At 36.1% G+C, this 22,621-nt stretch overlaps 1 protein-coding gene across 1 annotated transcript; it reads left to right on the top strand.

Annotated features, from left to right (window-relative positions):
* Nucleotides 1–6,974: 6,974 nt before the first annotated feature.
* On the top strand, nucleotides 6,975–19,912 carry LOC116887834 (cilia- and flagella-associated protein 47-like). The gene is made up of 5 exons (XM_032889346.1): nucleotides 6,975–6,992; nucleotides 7,662–7,773; nucleotides 15,820–15,948; nucleotides 18,306–18,403; nucleotides 19,694–19,912. The coding sequence occupies exons 1-5, from the start codon at nucleotides 6,975–6,977 to the stop codon at nucleotides 19,910–19,912; spliced, it is 576 nt and encodes a 191-aa protein (XP_032745237.1).
* The last annotated feature ends 2,709 nt before the right edge of the window (nucleotides 19,913–22,621 follow it).

The following is a 22,621-nucleotide window of genomic DNA, read 5'->3' as shown; positions in this document are numbered from 1 at the left end:
GATTTTATTTGATATTAGAATGGCTACTCCAGCTTGCTTCTTCCGACCATTTGCTTGGAAAGTTGTTTTCCAGCCTTTCACTCTGAGGTAGTGTCTGTCTTTGTCTCTGAGGTGTGTTTCCTGTAGGCAGCAGAATGCAGGGTCCTCATTGCGTATCCAGTTTGTTAATCTATGTCTTTTTATTGGGGAGTTGAGGCCACTGATGTTGAGAGATATTAAGGAGTAGTGATTATTGCTTCCTGTTATATTCATATTTGGATATGAGGTTATGTTTGTGTGCTTTTCTTCTCTGTGTTTTGTTGCCAAGACGATTAGTTTCTTGCTTCTCCTAGGGTATAGCTTGCCTCCTTATGTTGGGCTTTACCATTTATTATCCTTTGTAGTGCTGGATTTGTAGAAAGATATTGTGTAAATTTGGTTTTCTCATGGAATATCTTGGTTTCTCCATCTATGTTGTTATGAGTTTTGCAGGATACAGTAACCTGGGCTGGCATTTATACATTTCTCTTAGGGTCTGTGACATCTGTCCAAGATCTTCTTCCTTTTATAGTTTCTGGCGAAAAGTCTGGTGTGATTCTGATAGGTCTGCCTTTATATGTTACTTGACCTTTTTCCCTTACAGCTTTTAATATTCTTTCTTTATTTTGTGCATTTGGTGTTTTTACTATTATGTGACGGGAGGTGTTTCTTTTCTGGTCCCATCTATTTGGAGTTCTGTAGGCTTCTTTTATGTCTATGGGTATCTCATTTTTTTTTAGATTAGGAACGTTTTCTACAATGATTTTGTTGAAGATATTTACTGGTCCTTTGAGTTGAGGAGTCTTCCTCTCTTCTATACCTATTATCCTTAGGTTTGATCTTCTCATTGAGTCCTGGATTTCCTGTATGTTTTTTGGACCAGTAGCTTTTTCCGCTTTACATTATCTTTGACAGTTGAGTCAATGATTTTCTATTCAATCTTCTGCTCCAGAGATTTTCTCTTCCATCTCTTGTATTCTGTTGGTGAAGCTTGTATCTACAGCTCCTTGTCTCTTCTTTTGGTTTTCTATATCCAGGGTTGTTTCCATGTGTTCTTTCTTGATTGCCTCTATTTCTATTTTTAATTCCTTCAACTGTTAGATTGTGTTTTCCTGGAATTCTTTCAGGGATTTTTGTGTCTCCTCATATGGGCTTCTACTTGTTTATTTATGTTTTCCTGGAATTCTTTCAGGCATTTTTGCGATTCCTCTCTGTAGGCTTCTACTTGTTTATTAATGTTTTCCTGTGTTTCTCTAAGGGAGTTCTTCACGTCTTTCTTGAAGTCCTCCAGCATCATGATCAAATATTATTTTGAAACTAGATCTTGCTTTTCTGGTGTGTTTGGATATTCCATGTTTGTTTTGGTGGGAGAATTGGGCTCCGATGATGCCATGTAGTTTTGGTTTCTGTTGCTTGGGTTCCTGCGCTTGCCTCTCGCCATCAGATTATCTCTAGTGTTACTTTGTTCTGCTATTTCTGACAGTGGGTAGACTGTCCTATAAGCCTGTGTTTCAGGAGTGCTGTAGACCTGTTTTCCTGTTTTCTTTCAGCCATTTATGGGGACAGAGTGTTCTGCTTTCAGGCGTGTAGTTTTTCCTATCTACAGGTCTTCAGCTGTTCCTGTGGGCCTGTGTCTTGAGTTCACCAGGCAGGTCACTTGCAGCAGAAAAGTTGGTCTTACCTGTGGTTCCGAGGCTCAAGTTTGCTCGTGGGGTGCTGCCTAAGAGCTCTCCGCGGCGGCAGCAACCAGGAAGGTCTGAGCTGCCTTTTCCGGGAGCTTCAGTGCACCAGGGTTCCAGATGGCATATGGTGTTTTCCTCTGGCGTCAGAGATGTGTGCAGAGTGCAGTCTCTTCTGGTTTCCCAGGCGTGTCTGCCTCTCTGAAGGTTTAGCTCTCCCTCCCACGGGATTTGGGTGCAGAGAACTGTTTATCCGGTCGGTCCCTTCAGGTTCTGGCGGTATCTCATATGCAGCAGACCTGCTGCTCCTGGATCCTCCTCTACGGGAACCCAGAGGCCGTATACAGTTTCCTTTTGGGCCAGGGATGTGAGCAGGGATGGGCTGTGTTGGTGGTCTCTTCTGCTCTATAGCCTCAGGAGTGCCCACCTGACCAGGCTGGGAGGTCTCTCTCCCACGGGGTTTGGGAGCAGAGAGCTGCTGCGGGCAGGGATCCATGGGTTTGGGACTCCCGCTAACCACCGGAAGTGCCTGGTCCTAGAGGAATTTTGCCTCTGTGTGTCCTGAGTTCACCAGGCAGGTCGCTTGCAGCAGAAAAGTTGGTCTTACCTGTGGTTTCGAGGCTCAAGTTTGCTCGTGAGGTACTGCCTATGAGCTCTCCGGGGCGGCAGCAACTGTAAAAGTCGCAGAGTCGCTGATCTGGCCCTACTGCTTCACCAAGCTCTCAGACAACCTCTGCCCCTGAACCCCATTTTATTAGTGTTATTTGTCTCCTGCAGCCTAAGTTCATGGGTTTCTTTGTATATTTTTTGGATATAAGCCCTCTTATCAGTTGTAGGATTTGGTAAAAGATCTTTTCCCAATCTGTTGGTTGCCATTTTGTCCTAACCACAGTGTCCTTTGCCTTACAGAAGCTTTGCAATTTTATGAGATCCCATTTGTCCATTCTTGTTCTTAGAGCATAAGCCATTGGTGTTTTGTTCAGGAAATTTTCTCCAGTGCCCATGTGTTTGAGATTCTTCCCCACTTTTTATTCTATTACTTTGAGTGTATCTGGTTTGATGTGGAGGTCTCCATAGAGGTTTTATACTTATATATTAGTGCATAATTTAGTGCACTCTTTCAAGTTTACTTGAAACTCTTTCAAGTTTACTTATTAGTATCATGTTCAAAACTATTTCAAGTTTACTTATTAGTATCATGTTCATTCTTCCTTGAAGAAACCATAAATGATTTAAGATGATTTCTATAAAATGTGGGAGCAAAATTATTTTTTAATATGCTGAAACACAGTATCAATTTATAGCCCATGCTAACCTAAAACTAGGCATCTTCCTGGTTTCATCTCCTAAATTAAGCAATTTATAGTCATATGCTACTTGCTGCTGGGAGAGGCATGTCATTTGTGAGAATCTGTACTTAGTATGTATGAGACTCTGAGTTTAATCCTCAGCATGAAAAACAGAAATAAAATTCCAAATATCACCCTTATTTTTTATCTATCAGTGGTTTTATTTTTTTCACAAGCATAGTAAACTGGATTCGGCTATCTGTAAATCTCTTCCACATTCACAACATAGTGCTTCTCAATTACTTGTGCAGTTACAATAATATATATCCATGTTTCTACAGAATGCAGTGGTTTTCTGCCTTAGTGTCATATAGTTTTTGAATTGATCTAAAAGGGAATTTAGTGGTAGACTCACGTTATCTTGACCATGAGGTACAGCCTAGTTCAACTCTTACTTTTGAAGGTTTGTAAAACACTGAATACCTCATTCATTTATAGCACATTTCTACACCACCACACTCATTTAGATCTCATTGGCAAAAGTTTTCTGTTTTAGAATTTTCTTTGGCCTAATGATTAAATTTTTTGACGGTGTTACGATGTATCCCTGGCTGGTCTTGAACTCACAGAATTCTCTTTCTTCAGTTTAACAAATGTTGAAATTGCAGGTGTGTGCCACCACACTTAGAGCTGTCTGGAACTTTCTCAGCTGTGGGTACCTCTTTGTAAGGGCCAGTATTATTGATGATGGTGGTGTTATGTTGCTATTGTATTGTTTGTTTTTTTTTATATTTTAAAATTTATATTCTCTCACATATTTCATCCCAACTGCTCTTCCCCATCGTTCTACTCCTCCTAATCCCTCCCCCACTTCCTCTCTCTTCCAGATCCACTTCTCTTCTGTTTCCCTTGAGATATCACAGGGACATCAAGTGAACATTGTATAACATATTACAATAAAAGTAGGCATATCATGTGACAACCAATTATAAGGAAAAGAGTCACAAGAGGTAGCAAAAAAGTCAGAGGCCCCCTCACTCCCACTATTAGGAGTCCTACAAAAACACCATAGTACACAAACATAACTTATATGCAGCGGACCTAGTGCAGGCCCCTGCAAGCTTCAGTGTCTGTAAGTCCTGCTTACTTGAGTTTGTGGGTTGGGTTCTCCTGGTGTCCTCTACCATTCTAGCTTCTACAATCCTTCTTCTACCTTTTTATTTGAGGTCCCTGAACTGTACCTAATGCTTGGGTGTGGAGTTCTACATCTGTTCCCAACAGTTGCTAGGTGAAACCTCTCTGAAGTTGATGGGCCTTGGCACTGATCAATGAGTAGAATATCATTATGATTCATTTCATTGAATTTGTTGTCTGTCATGCTTTTTGTTCAACCCTGGTCTCTGGACTATCCAGACACAGATTCCTGGTCATCCAGACAATGTCAGGCATGGGATCTGTCTTGTGGCATGGGCCTCAGTTAGACCAGCCATTGGTTGGCCAATCCCACAAGTTGTTTGCCACCATTACTGCAGCACTTCTTTCAGGCAGGACAAATTTTAAGGTGAAGGTTTTGGGGCTGTATTGGAGTTCCAGTCCCAACACTAGAACCTTGCTTGGTTACAGAAGATGGCCACTTCAGGTTCTGTAATTCTCCATTACTAGGGGTCTTCTCTAGGATCACTCCATAGATTCCAGGAAGTATCCATTGCATCACTTTCCAACATTACCTTCAAAATGTCCCCCTTAAATCCAGTTGTGTTTTCTAATACTCTCAGTCCATCCTTCCCTACCCTTTACCTGAAAATGTTATATGACCAGTGTGTTCCTCAAAAGAATATTCATCTCTCATCCCTATATACATAATGTTCATCATCAGAGCAGATGACAGAAATGTGGAAACCCTTTGCTTCTTTTAAATCTCAAATATATACATATATGTGTTTGTGTGTGTGTGTGTGTGTGTGTGTGTGTGTGTGTATCCATATATACATACATATATTTCAGGATTTCAGAGAGTATTTTTGTATTAAATATTATAAGTTAAAATTTCTTGTCATTCCTAAAACTCTTCAATATCATCTCTCAATTTCAGCTTAATCTCTGTAGTTGCTTATGTTGTATTTACTTACCACATGTCATTTTCCTATTTATTCTTCACTATATACGTACAGATTCACTTTTTCTCTCTCCCTTCTCTCCTCTACTGCCCTCTTTCCCACCTTCCCTTTGACCTATCTCCCTTACTCAATTTCTCCCATCAAGGATTTATGTCTGCTAGTCAGATGTACCTGTCACCACAGACAATGTTTTTGTACCCATGATTTTATTCATACTATACAGCATAACATTGGGGCATTGAAAACAAAATAGTGTTTAAAATATATTTGTTTTAGAAACAAATGGAAACATAAAGTGTGACCTTTAAATGGGGATGGAAGGAATGAATATCAATCAGACATGGAAGCCAATATGGTTTTTATAGTACTCTTCCACATTCAGAATTTATTACCAAGTTTGAAAACCTTTCAAGAGTTGTAAAAACACATTTTTCTAAATAGCCCCCATTACCATATATTGCTTATTCACTTCATTTTGTCGTCATAACAGAAATGATATCTCTGTTGTAATTTAAAATTTTACCTTACAGAAGGTATGTATTTTAAAAGTGGAAAACAATTAAAATCAATGCTTTTTCTATCATAATTATGCTTGTGTAATTAAATGTAAATAATTCTCATGTTTAAGCATAATGGATAATTCCATTATTAACATTTTAACACAGAGATAATACTGAAACAACACTTGATACGTGCTAGATTATTTTTGTATTTCTAATTTTAACATTAATAGTTATAGATATTTATTAGAACAATATACCTGGACTCAGCTGGGCTATTCCTATTTTCTGTGGTGAATGGCAGCATCCAAGTCATCATACTGAAGAACTAACTTACACTCATCATGGCAATATTCACATCAGTCATTACCTTATATTTGCACAGTCTTAATTATCAATTATGCTACAAAAGTAAGAAAACAAGTGAACAGAACAAAACTATCCATCTGACTCACAGCTGCCTGAAGCTGAAATTTGTTCCTGACAATGAAGGAAATAGTAATACTCCTTGGGGTACATCACACATTTGCATTGTGTCATACTTCTCTATTTTCAGGCATTATTTTTTTTGTTGTTCTGTAATATGTAATTTAATTCAATGTGATCAGTGTGATCCTTCTCCCTCTTTCTCTCTTGCTCTCCATTCTCTTTCCCTCTATTCTTCCTTCTCTTTTCTTCTCCCTCTCTTTCCCTCTTCTTCCTCTCATTCTTTCACTCTTTCCTTCCTTTCTACCACCCTTGCTTTCCTTTTCCCTACCCTTCCCTATGTTTGTTTGTTCATTTTCTTTAGCCTATACCCATTCTTTTAAAATCTCCACAGTCAAACACAATCCCATTTTTATTAAAGTATTTGTTCTAAATCCATTCTTCCCCAAAATCTATAATGAACTATAAGGATATCTGAAACAATATGAGTACTGTAACAACTATTTAGAGTAAAGACATACTATTTTGAAAACCTGGCCTTTTTCTATTTCGCTCTGCAAAATTCTGCAATTTGCATGAGTAGTAATTTTCAATAATGAAAACCTTTCAAAAAAAGGGGACACACATATTTGGTATGGATCTCTATTTGACCTTCCAAAGTTATCCTTACTATATCCACAAGCATGTTTTTCTCATTATTTAACTTGTCTAAAACTTTTGTTTTGAAAGAAAGATTCTGTTCTAAGAACATATGTCAAAATTACTCAATAATTGTTTAACTTTGCCTTTACTAGAGCATGCACTGTTAAGTAGTAACCAACAAAAATTTAATTTTAACAAACTTCATAAGAAGGTATGAACTAGAAAATGCTTTTATGGGATTTTAAAAGATATTATCTATCTTTTGGGATCAAGCAAATCACTTTTACATGTAGAGGTTTTGACATGCCAAATAAAGATGTGGTAATGTGGAATTTTTCATCTAAGATTTACAGTGAACTGTCTCAATAAGGCAGAACTTTTAGCTACATAAATACTAGGAATATGCTTCTGTAATGATCCTTGGCAGAAGGCTGATTATTTTGGCTCAAGTTATTCAAAAATCATAAACCAAATCATTGCTTAAGTCTTCACTAGTATCTGATGAGGAATTGCACTGATCACTTTGATTTTTTTTGACCTCAGACATCATACATTTAATCCATAGAAGTCACCAAAGCAGCAAAAACAGAAGAAACAAAAATGTGACCAACAGAAATACATGCAGTGATCTGATATCCCATATATACTATATACTTACTATACCAAAAATTATGAAAGAAAGACAAAGGAATAAAGAAAATATGGTTAATATTATAAAACAGGAAGCTGTTCTTAGAAAGGGCTTAAGTCAGATTAATAAACTAAACTCAATTCTCAGATTTTTCTTTTTCTAAAATTATACATGTTTCTAAATTTCTTTTCAATGAAAACTCTATAGATTTAATAAATTAAGGAAATTATATTTTAATCAGCAGCTTATGATTCTAAGTCATATATAATATTATATAATGCAACTGTGTAACATGAAAAAAGGAAAACATTTTTCTTATTGACATTACATAATTATTATTTTCCAATCCATTCTTCTAGGTAACTTCAGATCTCTCAATAGTGTGGGGAAATTCCTTTATTACTATAGAACCTGACAACTCAATTCCATATACTCTCCATGTGTGCCCTTGGAAACGTGGAGAATTCAAAGGTATTAAGTCCTTAATAAAATTTATTATTAATTACATTGCTAAGTGAGATATATGATAATAAAACATAGAACATATTTATTTATTGGTCTCATTTTGAATAAACAATATGAGGAAAAGCTTACTTGGTTATTTCACTCTTTAACTAGTCAAATAAATAGAGCTTTATGATATGCATTTTATGGCAAATATTACTTTATCTTGAGACTTCAATATGTCTATAGAAGAAATTTCTAGAAGTGGGATACATAAGATGTCTATGTTTGAAATTTAGTAGATACATTCAAATAACTATAGGAATTGGTATTAAAAACCTACATCTATATAATTAAAATATGGAAATATATTCAATATTTAGTATGACTAAATTCTATATTTCTATAATTCTATATTTCTAATAAAATATTTATATCAAAGTTCCCAGTTATACTTGAGCAGAATCATTTTATGGGGTATGAGAGGGGAGAGGGTGAAAAGTGACAGAATATGGTAACTAAATTGCCAGACTTGGTAGTGATTTATCCCAGCAATCATAGCACTTAGGAAAATGAGAGGAAAATCTTGAATTCCTGGCATGCTTCAGTTACACTGTAAAATCTTTCTCTGTTACAAGATAGTTAATATTTAGTACTGAATAACAGTTGAAACAACATTACTGAAAACATAATGAATGTAGTTCATGTAAATAAAAAATAAATTAATATTATATATGTAAGAGGAATGCAGAGTGTAGTATAGCTACAAATAAATGCAGAATTTCCCAGGAAGAATCATATTGTATTTCTCATTTAAGTGTACTATTAATCCTTCATGTAATCCAGTGGTTGTAGAAGACAGCTAATTTTGGTTCAATTTTGATAATGGAGCATGAATAAGGGTCCAGAAGCACACTCTTAAAGAAAACTTATTGTTATAGATGATGAGTGCCCAAGAACACCTTCTGAATCTGTGCTAGAATATTGGCTTCATCTTCTGCAACGTTTTTTAGCAGCCACAGCCGCTTTCTTTTTCTTTCTTTTCTTTTTTTTTAATTTTATCAGATATATTTCCTTACTTACATTTCAAATGTTATTCCCCTTCCCGGGTTTCTGTCCATAAACCCCCATTGCCTCCTTTCCTCCTTCCCCATATGGATATTCCCCCTGTACTGCCCCCACATTCCCCTGCAGTGGGGGTCCAACCTTGGCAGGACCAAGAGCTTCCCCTTCTACTGGTGCTCCAACAAGGCTATTCTCTGCTACATATGCAGTTGGAGCCCTGAGTCAGTCCATGTGTAGTCTTTGGGTAGTGGTTTAGTCCCTTGAAGCTCTGGTTGGTTGGCATTATTGTTTTTCTGGGGTTGCAAGCTCCTTCAACTCTTTCAATACTTCCTCTAATTCCCCCCAAACGGCATCCTGTTCTCAGTTAGATGGTTTGCTGCTAGCATTGACCTCTGTATTGGACATGCTCTGGATGTGTCTCTCAGGAGAAATCTATATCCAGTCCCTTTCAGCATGCATTTTTTAGCTTCATCAATCTTATCTAGTTGTGATGGCTGTATATATATATGGGCCACATGTGTGTCAGGCTCTGAATGGCCATTCCTTGAGTCACTGCCCTAAACTTTGCTTCCATATCCCCTCCTATGGATATTTTCCCCTTTTAAGAAGGATTGGGAGCATCCACATTTTGGTAATACTTCTTCTTGAGCTTCCTGTGGTCTGTGGATTGCATCTTGGGTAATTTGAGATTTTTTGCTAATATGCACTTACCAATGAATGCATACCAAGTGTGTTTTTCTGTGATATTTTCTAGTTCATTCCATTTGCCTATGAATTTCATGAAGTCATTGTTTTTGATAGCTGAGTAGTACTCCATTGTGTAGATGTACCACATTTTCTGTATCCATTCCTCTGTTGAAGGGTTATTTCCAGCTTTTGGCTATTATAAATAAGGCTGCTATAAACATAGTGGAGCATGCGTCTTTGTTGTATGTTGGAGCATCTTTTGGGTATATACCCAAGAGAGGTATAGCTGGGTCCTCAGGTAGTGGAATGTCCAATTTTCTGAGGAATCTCCAGACTGATTTCCAGAGTGGTTGGACTAGTTTGCAATCCTACCAACAATGGAGGAGTGTTCCTCTTTCTCCACCCACATCCTCACCAGCATCTGCTGTCACCCGAGTTTTATATCTTTGCCATTCTGACTGGTGTGAGGTAGAATCTCAGGGTTGTTTTGATTTGCATTTCCCTGATGACTAAGGATGTTGAACATTTCTTTAGGTGCTTCTCACCCATTCAATATTCCTCAGCTGAGAATGTTTTGTTTAGCTCTGTACCCCATTTTTAATAGGGTTATTTGGCTCTCTGGAAGTCTAACTTCTTGAGTTCTTTACATATTTTGGATATTAACCCTCTATCAGATGTAGGATTGGTAAAGATCTTTTCCCAATCTGTTGGTTGCCATTTTGTCCTAATGACAGTGTTTTTTGCCTTACAGAAGATTTGCAGTTTTATGAGGTCTCATTTGTTGATTCTTTATCTTAGAGCATGAGCCATTGGTGTTTTGTTCAGGAAATTTTTTCCAGTGCCCATGTGTTCAAGACTCTTCCCCACTTTTTCTTCTATTAGTTTGAGTGTATCTGGTTTGATGTGCAGGTCCTTGATCCACTTGGACTTAAGCTTTGTACATGGTGATAAAAATGGATCTATTTGCATTCTTTACATGCTGACCTCCAGTTAAACCAGCACCATTTGCTGAAAATGCTATCTTTTTTCCATTGATGGTTTTGGCTCCTTTGTCTAAGATCAAATGACCATAGGTGTGTGGGTTCTTTTCTGGGTCTTCAATTCTGTTCCACTGATCTATCTGACTGTCTCTGTACATCAATTTCAATTCATGAGTTCAGAGGCCTGGTACTCTCACTGTTTTTCTCTGTTCCTCCCTTACGTCTAGCTTTTGGCAGTTGTTCCACGCCTATTTGATAGTGGTCCCTGAGCTTTCCTATCTGAGAACTCTAAAGACTGCATTTTTACCAGTTCTAGATTTCTGAACCAACCACTGTTCTCTCTTCAAATAATTGATTTAATCATGTCTTAGAACAATACTAATCTATGAGTAGGGTAATTCATATTTAGAAGGTAGTAGGTGATTTAGCAGAGTAATAGTGATAGGTTCTACTTATGAGCTATCCCTGCCCAGATTCTGAGCCGGAGTTTGAATACTAGCCATGTGATTTCTCTTATGGAATGGGCCATAAATCAAATTAGAATGTAGTTGTTGACCCCATAGTATCCATGACATTATAACACCTATGAACCTGTAATAGCAGTCCTCATTGAAGTCCATTGGACTCAAAGCTAGGTAAGAGTATTGACTTACATCCTGTCACCTCATAAATAATCCCCTCCTGTTTTATGAAACCTAACCATGAGAGAAGAAACTTCCTATTCTGTAATGACTTTTACTTTTTTTTTTCTTTTACAGTCCAGAATTTATCCCTATCCTGGTCCACCCTCTAACTGTTCTACATTCCGTACCTCCTCCACCCAACCCTGTCTTCATGAGGATGTTCTCGCCTCACAACCCCCACCTCAGCAGTCCTCCCCATTCCCTGTGCTCTCTTGAGGGTTAGGTGCATCTTCTCTCACTAAGTCCAGACTTTGCAGTCCTCTGATGTATATGTGTTGGGGGCCTCATATCAGCTGGTATATGGTGCCTGGTTAGTGACTCAGTGTCTGAGAGCTCTCGGGGATCCAAGTTAGTTGAGACTGTTGGCCTTTCTATAGGGTCACCCCCTCCCCATCTTCTTCCAGCTTTCCTTAATTCAACCCCAGAGATCAGGAGCTTCTGTCTATTGGTTCAGTGTAAATATGTGCATCTGAGTCTTTCAGCTACTTGTTGGGCTTTTCGGAGGGCAGTCATGATAGGTCCCTTTTTGTGAGCATACCATAGCATCAGTAATAGTGTCAGACCTTGGGGCCTTCCATTGAGCTGGATCCCAGTTTGGGCATGTCATTGGACCTACTTTTCCTGAGACTCTAGATCCTGCAACCAATGTATATGCTTTCTTCAGAAATATAGTCTCCCATCATGTTCTGGTGGGAAAAAAAAAAACAAAAAAACAAAAAACAAACAAACAAACAAACAAACAAAAAACATTAATAACCTATGTTGTTTCAGGGGGGCTCACAAGTTTTTCTTGAACTTGCCAAAATTTGAATGAATATATATTATATATGGATAATTTGACATAAATACAAGTTATAGCTAACAGATAGTTATAAAACTTGGCAGTTTATAAGTAAGCACCTGAGAATGAGGTACTTCGTGAAGATAGCCAAGAAAAGAATTGCAAGCAAGCTTTTAGTCAGCTTTAGTTAAGATTTGTTTTTTTAATAAACAAAATTAATTTTCAACAAAATAAAATATTTAAGGTTATAAAAATATTGATATATTGAGACTACATTTCAACAACGTAGAAATAGTTTTTGCATGTGACATTCTGATATTCTATGAAATTATACATTCTCTTGAAATATCTGATTTGCTAGTGGACATCTTTAGTGACAAACTCAGGCAACACTTATATCTAACACTTGATATCATGAGAGACATTGTTTTTCACACATGTTTTTAGAATGTAATGTTGAACAAATGTAGTACCATTTAAATTTATAAGTTTCATTTAAATTTTGAGCAATGAAATAGTACCCACACTTCTATGGTAAAATTGCACATCTTTTACTTCTTGAATTTTTTTTTTTTTTTTTGGTTCTTTTTTTTTTTAGAGCTGGGGACCGAACCAGGGCCTTAAACTTCCTAGGTAAGCGCTCTATCAAAGCCAAATCCCAGCCCTTGAATTTTTTTTAACTGCAGCTACAATAAAGTACATTCAGAAATGTACTTAAGAGTAAACATTCCAGAGGGGGGGAGAGAGAGAGAGAGAGAGAGAGAGAGAGAGAGAGAGAGAGAGATAGAGAGAATGTTGCTTTAGTTTTATCTTAAGATAAGAACACTCCCATAAGAGTTATTTAATTTTATATCATAAAATTATTTAAAGTATTTCCTTATAAAATGTCAAATAACTTCATTAATACTAAGAATTCTTTGAGATTTCATTCTTGTAGAATTTAAAGCAAACTGCTTCTTGAAAGCTTTATTAAACCACGCCTTGAGTTTTTCTATTTAAGTTTGAACTATTTGTGGTCTTCAAACAATACTACCATAGTAGTTGAAGATGATTTCATATAAAATATAGTTTCACTTTGATATGTTAGAAAATATATCTTAGAAAAGAACCTAATATGTTCTCAAAAGCAATTAAAATTTCAGTTTGTATGTATCTTATCTAGTTTGAAAATGAAATACAGACTTAAAATGTTTTACCTGCCATTATTTAGTTGCTGGAAGCTGCATATCATAAATTCTTTTAGAAATGAATGTAAAATTGTGTATATCCTTTAAATAGTATACACAAGATCATAAGAGACATAAAATTGTAAAAGGCTACTTTCACTTGAAAGTGTCATAAACACAGTCTCAAAGAAATTTAATGGATTTTACTCATTTTGAGTAGGTGAGAGCATCCAAATTTTGTGTTCATTTTAACATGTATCAGTAGCAATAAAAAGAAATCTAGTCTGCTTTCTGTCTATGTGTAAAAATTATTTTAATGATTTTATAAATAATTGTTTTGCCCATTGTGATCAATTACCTATAGAGTTAAAATATAAGATAGAAATTGTTTACAGAATAACAAATAGAAATAACTTCTGCTGCTAACAAATTATACACCAGAACTGGAGTAGCAGATTTTATTTTATTATTATTTTTTTTTGGAGTAGCAGATTTTACTCTTTGGAATAGTGTATGAGATAGGAGCTCTTATTAAATAGAGCAATGATTCTTAGCAAAGATCCTTTTCAGTGGTCGTAAGAATTGCAAGTTTTAAAGTATAATGATTTGTTTTATTTTTTAAGTTTTCTTTATAGAGGGTTACATAGTTCTTGAATATTTATTATGTTGTAACAACCTAATTAGATTTAGATATGTGTTAATTTACATTTAATTTTGATTCTAATCCTGTTTCTTGTCTCTATAAAGTTTAAAAAAAAAAGATTTAAGAGTTAGAGGATTGCTCAGCGGTTAAGAGCACTGGCTGCTCTTCCGGAGGTTCTACGTTCAATTCCCAGCAACCACATGGTGGCTCACTACCATCTGTAATGAGATCCGATGCCCTCTTCTGGTGTGTCTGAAGACAGTGACAGTGTACTCACATACATGTAAAATAAATAAATCTTAAAAAAAAAAAAGATTTAAGCGTTATAACATTTTTTCATTCTATAGTTTTGCACAGGTCAGTGTTGGGCATATCATGAGTCACTTTTGATACTTTGTGCCTTGCCTTCTATCTACATTTGTAGCACATAGACAAATATGGATAAATGTGTTTGAGTGCATATATATGAGCATAAAAACATATAAATTCATATATACACCCATTAAAATAATAGGTTCTGAGATGGAATACTTATGTGAAGAGTAAAAATCTAGATTAATAGTTTAAATTACTGTGGAAGAAACAAACTATCTGAGACAATTATGAAATTCAGTCAATATATTGTGGTTATTGCAAAGATGATGGTGGACCATGTTGTCTAATTTCTTATTTTAAAAACCTGAAATTTTCATGGACATAATGAGAAAAACAGTTATAAATGTACAAGGGCAAATAAGAATAGTATTTCCATGTCTCCTTGACATTATTAGGAGTGAAAAGATCATTTTAAAACATGAATATATTCAGTAAATGTTGGTGGCATTTGTTTTAATAATAGCACATATATTCATTCAAATAAACATGAAGTAACAATAGATGGGGAGATTGGCTGCTGATTATTAATTACCCAGTTCTTGCCAACACTTGATCTTCTATATTTCATATTGGAAGAAACAATGAATGTTGATGATAGCAAAGTGTTGCATGTAACAGATATTGAAAACCCACCAAAGGCATAATATATGCTCAGAGGTATCTATGAACTACTCCTTTGGTTTAATAGGACAGCATCAATCCTTGACACTGTTGTCCATATCAAACATTTTGGTGTAGGATTCAGAATTAAAAAATAATTACCAATTTAACATTATGATATAGTAAACACAAACATATACATGATGACTTATATATTTTTTTTTCCGGAGCTGGGGACCGAACCCAGGGCCATTTTTAAATGTAATATATTATCCCCAGTTTTTAATATTATTACCTATTTTGAATGAGTCCAATTTAATATAGAAAATTAAAATAGATGTTTTGACAGTAGCAATTTTTATGACAAAATGTGTTAAATATTCACATGAAACATTAAAATTGGAATAGTATACTACCTACAATTATATAAGATAAAATTGTTTTCAAATGAGATAATAATTAGGGATGTTGTAAGAGTCTGAGGAAGAAAACTAGGTAAGCACAATCCTCCAGGATAACTAAGATACTGAAAGCTAATTATTGGCCACTTTTTCGTATTACAGAAATTTTTTGCAAAACAATTATTAAGAAGTTGATACTGTTTCCTATAATTTCCATTAAATTTTTCTTTTTTCATTTTCTCTTGGTTATTTTCACTTACATTTCAAATGTTATTCTTCTTCCAGTTTCCTTTCCACAAGTCTCCTATCCCCTTCTCCCTCCCCCTGCCTCTATGAGGGTATTTCCCCACCACCCACCTACTCCTGCCTAAGAGCCCTAGGGTTCCCCTATCCTGGGTCATCAAACCTCCATAGGACCAAGGGGCTCCCCTCCCAGTGATTCCAGATAAGACAATCCTCTGCTGCATATTCCAATTGCAGCCATGTGTACTCCCTGTGTACTCTTTGCTAGGAGCTTTTGGGGGTCTGGTTGGTTTATAATATTGTTCTTCCTATGAGGTTACAAAACCCTTCAGCTCCTACAGTCTTTTCCCTAATTTCTCCATTGGGGTCAAAGTAACTCTGATGGTTGAGACTAAACTTTTCAGTAACTCCTCACTGGTTAGCTCACATCCTATACCCACATGTTGCAGGTGCAATTACATTTTCTGTTAAGAGCAGAGATGAGGAAGATTCTCAGGAAGACACAGATCTGGAGAAGGACTTCTCTTCTCAGGAAACGCCATCAGATCGATCTACCATTATTTTTGAAGAATACTCAGGTAACTTAATGTTAGTGCATTTAGTTATTGGACATTGGATCATCCTTCTGGTTGTCATTTACCTTTGAATTAAATATGTACTTTAAGTGCATAGTACCTATCTGAATCTGTGTTGCCTGTGACTATCAGTATTATTTCAGATTTAATTTTAGGTAGATTATTTTCTGAACTTCTGCTTCTATAAAATAACAAGATTGTCATACCTCACCATAAAGGCTGTCTTTGCATTAGTTCTAAGCTTTACAATTTTTCTGTTATTAAATGAGGAATATTACTATGTTTCTGGTAAGATATTAATGAATATACTGTTAAAATTATGTTTTTCTTATTTAAAATAGGATATGATAGTCTTTCTTATATCAAACAAAGTTAGCAATAGTGTTTTTTTATAAAGCTTAAATATTGTAAAACATATTTTTAGGCATTATAAAGGAGAAATGTCATAGTAGAGAATTGGAATAGTCTAGAGTATGCATCCTGGAAATTGAGTTTTCTGAATATCAGAGACGTAAGAGAATATTACACGGACTAGGATCAAAAGATGCAAAATTCTCAAGGAAAAGCACGTAGAGGCATACCAAGAAAATATTTTTCTTCTTTTTTCTTTATTCTTCCTTCAAACAATATATCCAGACTACATGATTAAATAAATTTGTATTCCTGTTCTTCAAAACAAAAGTAGAAACAATAGATGTCTTCTTTTATTCTCTGTCTCTCATCTCTGTCTCCATCTCTCTTCCCATGTGCATGCATGTACACACATATCATCCTCCACCCACACAAACACACACATCACAAACACACACATATTACCACCACACCACACATGTAAATGTCACTGGTAAAATTATACTTTGTGTTAAAAGCAGAGATAAGACACAAATATGAAGAATGAAGGTTCATTCTCCTTCTCCTCTTAATCCTCTGTCTGTCTGCATCTCTCTCTCTCTCTCTCTCTCTCTCTCTCTCTCTCTCTCTCTGTATGTGTGTGTGTGTGTGTGTGTGTGTGTGTGTATGAAGAATAAGAGACCGTCTTATGTGTGGTGACACATGCATTTAACACCAGTCCTTGGGGAACAGAAACAGGTAGATTTTTGATAGTTTGAAGCCAACCTGGTCTACATAAAAAGTAGAAGGCTGGCCCAAATACATAAATACATAAATAAATAAATAAATAAATAAATAAATAAATAAATAAATAAGTTAATTTTCTGGGCTTCCTCGATTTCCTGCACTCACTAACTTATCCTTTTAAATGTGTCTTAGAAATATAATCTAGAATTACAATTCTTGAAAACTTTTAATCTCAACAGTATAATGTGAGTGTGCATACAATACACTGAGATGAGCAAAATTCTTCAGCCTGAGGAAACTCAACACTAGAAAACCATAGAAATGAGAAGCTATGCAGATGAAAACAAATGCCCAGAAGAAAATGAATGTGCTGCAACTGCAGTGCTTCCTTGTGAAGAGACTTAGTGGCTGTTCAAGATCTCAGTTTTTGGTGCTAGAGTTTGAACATCAACAGTGGCAGAGATTTATGCTCTAAGGAAAACTGGGAATCTTGCCCTAAACATCATTTCACCACTTTGCCTAAACTTCTTTTTAGCTTTCTTGAAGTTGAATTGCTAGAGGTTTTTCAGCACTCCATGCAGCCTGAGCCTTGTACTCCTGACCCTCTCCTTAATCTATTTTTTTTTGTCAGTCAAATGGAACCTTTATTTTTTTTGCGTAGCCACATACTTTCTTGCTAGTTGCTTTTAGAGCAGCTAATTTCTGGGCTGTTGTTTTCTTACCTTTCTGACCTTTAGTAGGAGTGACTAGGAATAAATGATCCTTCATTGAAATTTATTGTTTAGATATTTCTTTGTATAAGTATTTGAATGTTTTAGAAACTAAGGTAAAATATTTTTCCTTCAAAGCATTAAAGCTTTACTTAAAATAAAACCTCTTAAGTTTATTATGCTAGGGAAATGTATACATAACGAAAAACAGGCATGAAACCAGGATCCTTGTGCATTTTCCTCATCATACAGTACAGGGCTTTTCTTACTGCTCACCACTATAATGAAAGCAACTACTGGTGTTCTCAGATTTTCTGGTAAGTCCAATAAAAGTGACTTAAATGTCAACCATTGTGGTACATGACCATAATTCCGGCATTTGAGACACTAATGCATAAGAATTATAGAGAGGTCATTGCCAACCTGGGGTACATAGTAAATGGAAGGAAAAAAGAAAGAAAATAAAAAAGATAGTTTGAAAATTATAACTATGAGTATCAAAATTCCTTAACCCCATATTAAGAAGTACTTGTTTGTTGCTGTTTCTTCAGTTTTTGTTTTGTTTTGTTTCAGATGAAAAGGTTAAAACTCTAAAAATCTGGTATCATCTTGAAATCCATAGCTCTCCTGGACCTCCTGTAGATACAATTGAACTTCATTGTATTGCTCTGGTAAGAGCTCAGTAAATGTTCATAAACGGTCACTTGGCAAATTTAATAGTTAACACTAAGTTTCTTTCCTTAAAATACATATTTCAGAGGAATATTAGTCAATCATTATTCTATACTTTAATTTCTTTGGAGATCTTTCAACTATGTTTCAAATTAATTTCAAAAATCATGGCAAGCTACAGCTTACATATTTAATGTCTAGTTCTTAAAATGTGAAGATGTCAAATACATTAATTTCTTTTAATTTTATTACAGTTGTGTATGATGGTACATGTGTGTCAACTACAGTGTACATGCAGAATTAAGAGAACTTTTTTTTTCAGAGCTGGGGCCCGAACCCAGGACTTTGCGGTTGCTAGGCAAGCGTTCTACCACTGAGCTAAATCCCCAACCCTAAGAGAACTTTTAAAATGTCACTTTTATTTTTCTGAATGTGTCTTGGCAATTGAGGTCAGGTATTATTGGGCTTGGTCAAAAGCACTTTGGCTATCTTTCTGTCCCAGAATGTTTTTTTTTTTTTTTTCAAAAATAAAATGGAATCAAGGATAATAACAAGATAGTACCAGAAAGCATAAGAAATAGTAAGAGCCTACTGTTTGGTGTTATATGGTTTGTTGTTTCTTGATTTCATAGAGTTTGTTTTCTTTGTTTTTACTTCTTAGAGACTGTGAAACATGTTCTTAAACTAACACTGTTTATGAGAACTATCCAACTAGTAGACGAGGATAGATGAGCAAGCCCAAGAGCTTTCTTCCATTTTCTTTCTCTCTCCATCTGTAGGCAGAATTGGTAGGCCAGTGTGTAGTTTATTGTAGTTGATGTTATTTGTGTTCTTGACACAACAACTGTCCTATATTTTTTTTTTTGTTTTGACCCCCTGGAAACTTCTTTAAATGCTAAGTTTTTTAGTAGGCTTATAAACTCCATCAGGTTGCTTAGAAGACCAGTAAAATGAAGCATCATTCTACCCCTGAATTATTTCTATAAGAAAAAATGGGAAATGAGCTCATGGTAATAATGTTTGTCAAAAACATATCTTAATTCTGTTAGATCTCTCTGTAGTGATTGCCATCAAAGCTGTTTTATAATCTCGTATTGTTTGTCAGAATTAATTAGGGACAACATATATGAGATTAAGATTTAATGAACACATATTTAGTAATGTGACTGGAAAGGAAACAAACAAATGCTCTTAAATAATATTCTATACTTTTTTCTGTTTGCTTCCTTAAAGAAATGACTATCTTGATGACAAAATGGATCATATCCTTTTTTCTTTCATAATCCTAGGAGACAACATGCATTGAAATTCCTATCTCCAATTCAAAAAATAAACCTGTTTGTTTGGATGTGAAATTAACATCTACGGCCCTTAATGGACCAGCAGAAATGACACTTGGTCCACTGGAAAGTGTGAACTATGTTGTATGGTATTCTCCAGCAACCACAGGCTATATAGAAGAAAGGTGTGTTTTGGGCTTGTACTGTGATTTGTTGTTGACCCTTTAAAGATAGAGCTTTAAAATTATTGCTTTACATACCCTGTTACTATTCTCTGATAAGAACTAATTAACAATTATTCTTGTTTCCTTCAATGCAAGTTACTATTCACTGAAATATCAAATTAAAACATTCCAACATTTCTTATTTTGCTTTTTATTACTCAATATTCCTTAGTCCAACAAATGAACTGAGGATAGTTCAGGAGAACTAGGGTTCTAACTTTTACTTTTCTTGATAAGAACTCAATGCTCCTATTGAGTAATTAGCTATAAACCATTTGCTTGAAAGGCCCAGACAAAGTTTGTTTTTTTATTTATTATTTATGTATTCATTCATTCACTCATTTATACACTCCAGATTTTATTTCTCCTGGTCCACCCACTGAGGTTCCACATACCATATATCCCCCACCAGTCTCCCCTCAAGGATGTCCCCAACCCACCCACCCCACCAGACCTCTAAACTTCCTGGGGTCTCCAGTCTCTTTAGGGTTAGGTGCATCTTCTCTGACCGAACCCAGACCCAGGTGTCATCTGCTGTATATGTGTTGGAGACCTCATCTCAGCTGGTGCAAGCTGCCTCCTGATCCAGTGTCTAAGAGATTTCAGCTGTCTAGGTTAATTGAGACTGCTGGTTTTCCTACAGGGTGGCCTTCCACCTTAGCTTCCTCCAGTTTTTCCCTAATTCAGCCAGAGGGGTCAACAGATTCTGTTCATTGGTTGGGTGCACATATCTGCATCGTCCTCTTTCAGCTGCTTGTTGGGTCTTTTGGAGGGCAGTCATGATAGGTCCCTTTTCGTAAATTCCCCATAGATTCAGTAATAGTGTCAGGTCTTGCAGCCTCCCCTTGAGCTGGAATCCACTTTGGGCCTCTCACTGGACCTTCTTTTCCTCAAATGCCTTCTCTTTTTCATCTCTACATTTCTTTCAGACAAGAAGAATTATAGGTCAGAGCATTGGCTGTGGGATAGCAACCCCATCCCCCACTTGATGCCCTGTCTTTCTGCTGGAGGTGGATTCAGTAAGTTCCCTCTCCCTACTGTAGCATATTTCATCTAGGGCCCCCCTTTTGACTCCTGAGAATCTCTCACTTTTTAGACCTCTAGTGGGTCTTCCCAACCTCCTTCCTCCTGAGGTCAACTGTTTCCATTCCTTCTTTAGTTCCTCAGGGCTTCAGGCCTTTTCTCTCACCTAATACTAGATCATATTCTCCTCTCCCCCCACCCTCATTCCCGTTTCCTCTCCTGTGCTTCCCTCCCTCCCTCCTTGCGATTGCTTTCTTCTCCCTGCCAAGTGGAACTGAGATATGCTCACTTGAGCCCTTCAACTTATTGACCTCTTTGAGTTCTGTGAACTTTATCTTGGGTATTCTTTACTGTGTTTTTTTGTTTGGTTTTTTTTTGTTTGTTTGTTTTTGTTTTGGTTTTGGTTTCGTTTGGTTTTGACTGTTATCCACTTATCAGTAAGAACATACGGTGCATGTCCTTTGAGTCTGTGTTACCTCACTAAGGATGTCATTTTCTAGTTCTATCTATGTACCTGCAAAACTCAGGATGTCCTTCTTCTTAAATAGATGAGTAGTATTCCATTGTGTAAACAAACCACATTTTCTATATCCATTCTTCTGTTGTGTGAAAACTTGGATGCTTCCAGCTTCTGGCTATCACAAATAAGACCACTATGAACATAGTTGAACATCTGCCCTGTGGCATGTTGGGGCAACATTGGGGTATATTCCCAAGAGTGGTATTTCTGGATTTTTAGGTAAGTCTATTTGCAATTTTCTGAGGAACATCCAAATTAATTTCCAGAGTGACTATACCAGTTTGAAATCCCACCAGCAATGTAGGAGTGTTCCTCTTTTACCACGTCTTTGCCAACATGTGTTGTCACCTAAGATTTTGATCTTAGCCATTCTCCTTGGTGTAAGGTAGACTCTCAGGGTAGTTTTGAGTTGGATTTCCCTGATGACTAAGGACTTTGAACATTTCTTTAGGTGCTTCTCAGCATTTGAGACTCCTCTATTATGAATCCTTGGTTTAGTTCTATACCCCATTTTGTGATTGGGTTAATTGGATTTTTGGTTGTAAACTTCTTGTGGAATGCACACACACACACACACACACACACACACACACACACACACACACACACACACATATATATATATATATATATACCAGATATTAGCGCTCTATCAGATATGGGGTTAGTGAAGATTTTCCCCAACATGTAGGATACCAATTTGTCTCAATGACTATGCCCTTCACCTTATATAAGCCTTCCAGTTTCCATTTATCAAATCTTTATCTTAGAGCATGATCCATTTGGGATCTATTTGGGAAATTTCTGCCTCTGCCAATGAATTTAAGACTCTTTCCCACTTTCTCTCGTATTAGATTCAGTGTATCTGGTTTTATGTTGAAGTTGTTAAACCACTTGGACTTGAGCTTTGTACATGGTGACAAATATGGGTCTATTTTTATTTTTCTATATACAGACATCGAGTTAGATCAGAACTATTTATTGAAGATGCTTTCTTTTCCCATTGTGTATTTTTGACTTTCTTGTCAAAGATCAAGTGTACGTAAGTGTGTCGTTTTCTTTCTGGGTCTTCAATTCTATTTCACTGATCAACTTGTCTGTCTCTGTACAAATACCATGCAGTTTTTTTTATCACTTTTGCTCTGTAGTAGATCTTGAGGTCAGTAAAGG

The sequence above is a fragment of the Rattus rattus genome, chromosome X (genome assembly GCF_011064425.1).
Source record: "Rattus rattus isolate New Zealand chromosome X, Rrattus_CSIRO_v1, whole genome shotgun sequence".
Lineage (NCBI taxonomy): Eukaryota > Metazoa > Chordata > Mammalia > Rodentia > Muridae > Rattus > Rattus rattus.
The sequence above is the reverse complement of the archived record's forward strand: the minus strand, read 5'-3'. Positions and strand labels throughout refer to the sequence as shown.

What these genes read in the sequence shown, in the direction of transcription:
- LOC116887834 (XM_032889346.1), top strand. An exon ending in GAAACGTGGAGAATTCAAAG is followed by an intron (nt 7,774 to 15,819) that starts GTATTAAGTCCT and finishes CACATGTTGCAG; the next exon opens with GTGCAATTACATTTTCTGTT. An exon ending in AACTTCATTGTATTGCTCTG is followed by an intron (nt 18,404 to 19,693) that starts GTAAGAGCTCAG and finishes TCATAATCCTAG; the next exon opens with GAGACAACATGCATTGAAAT.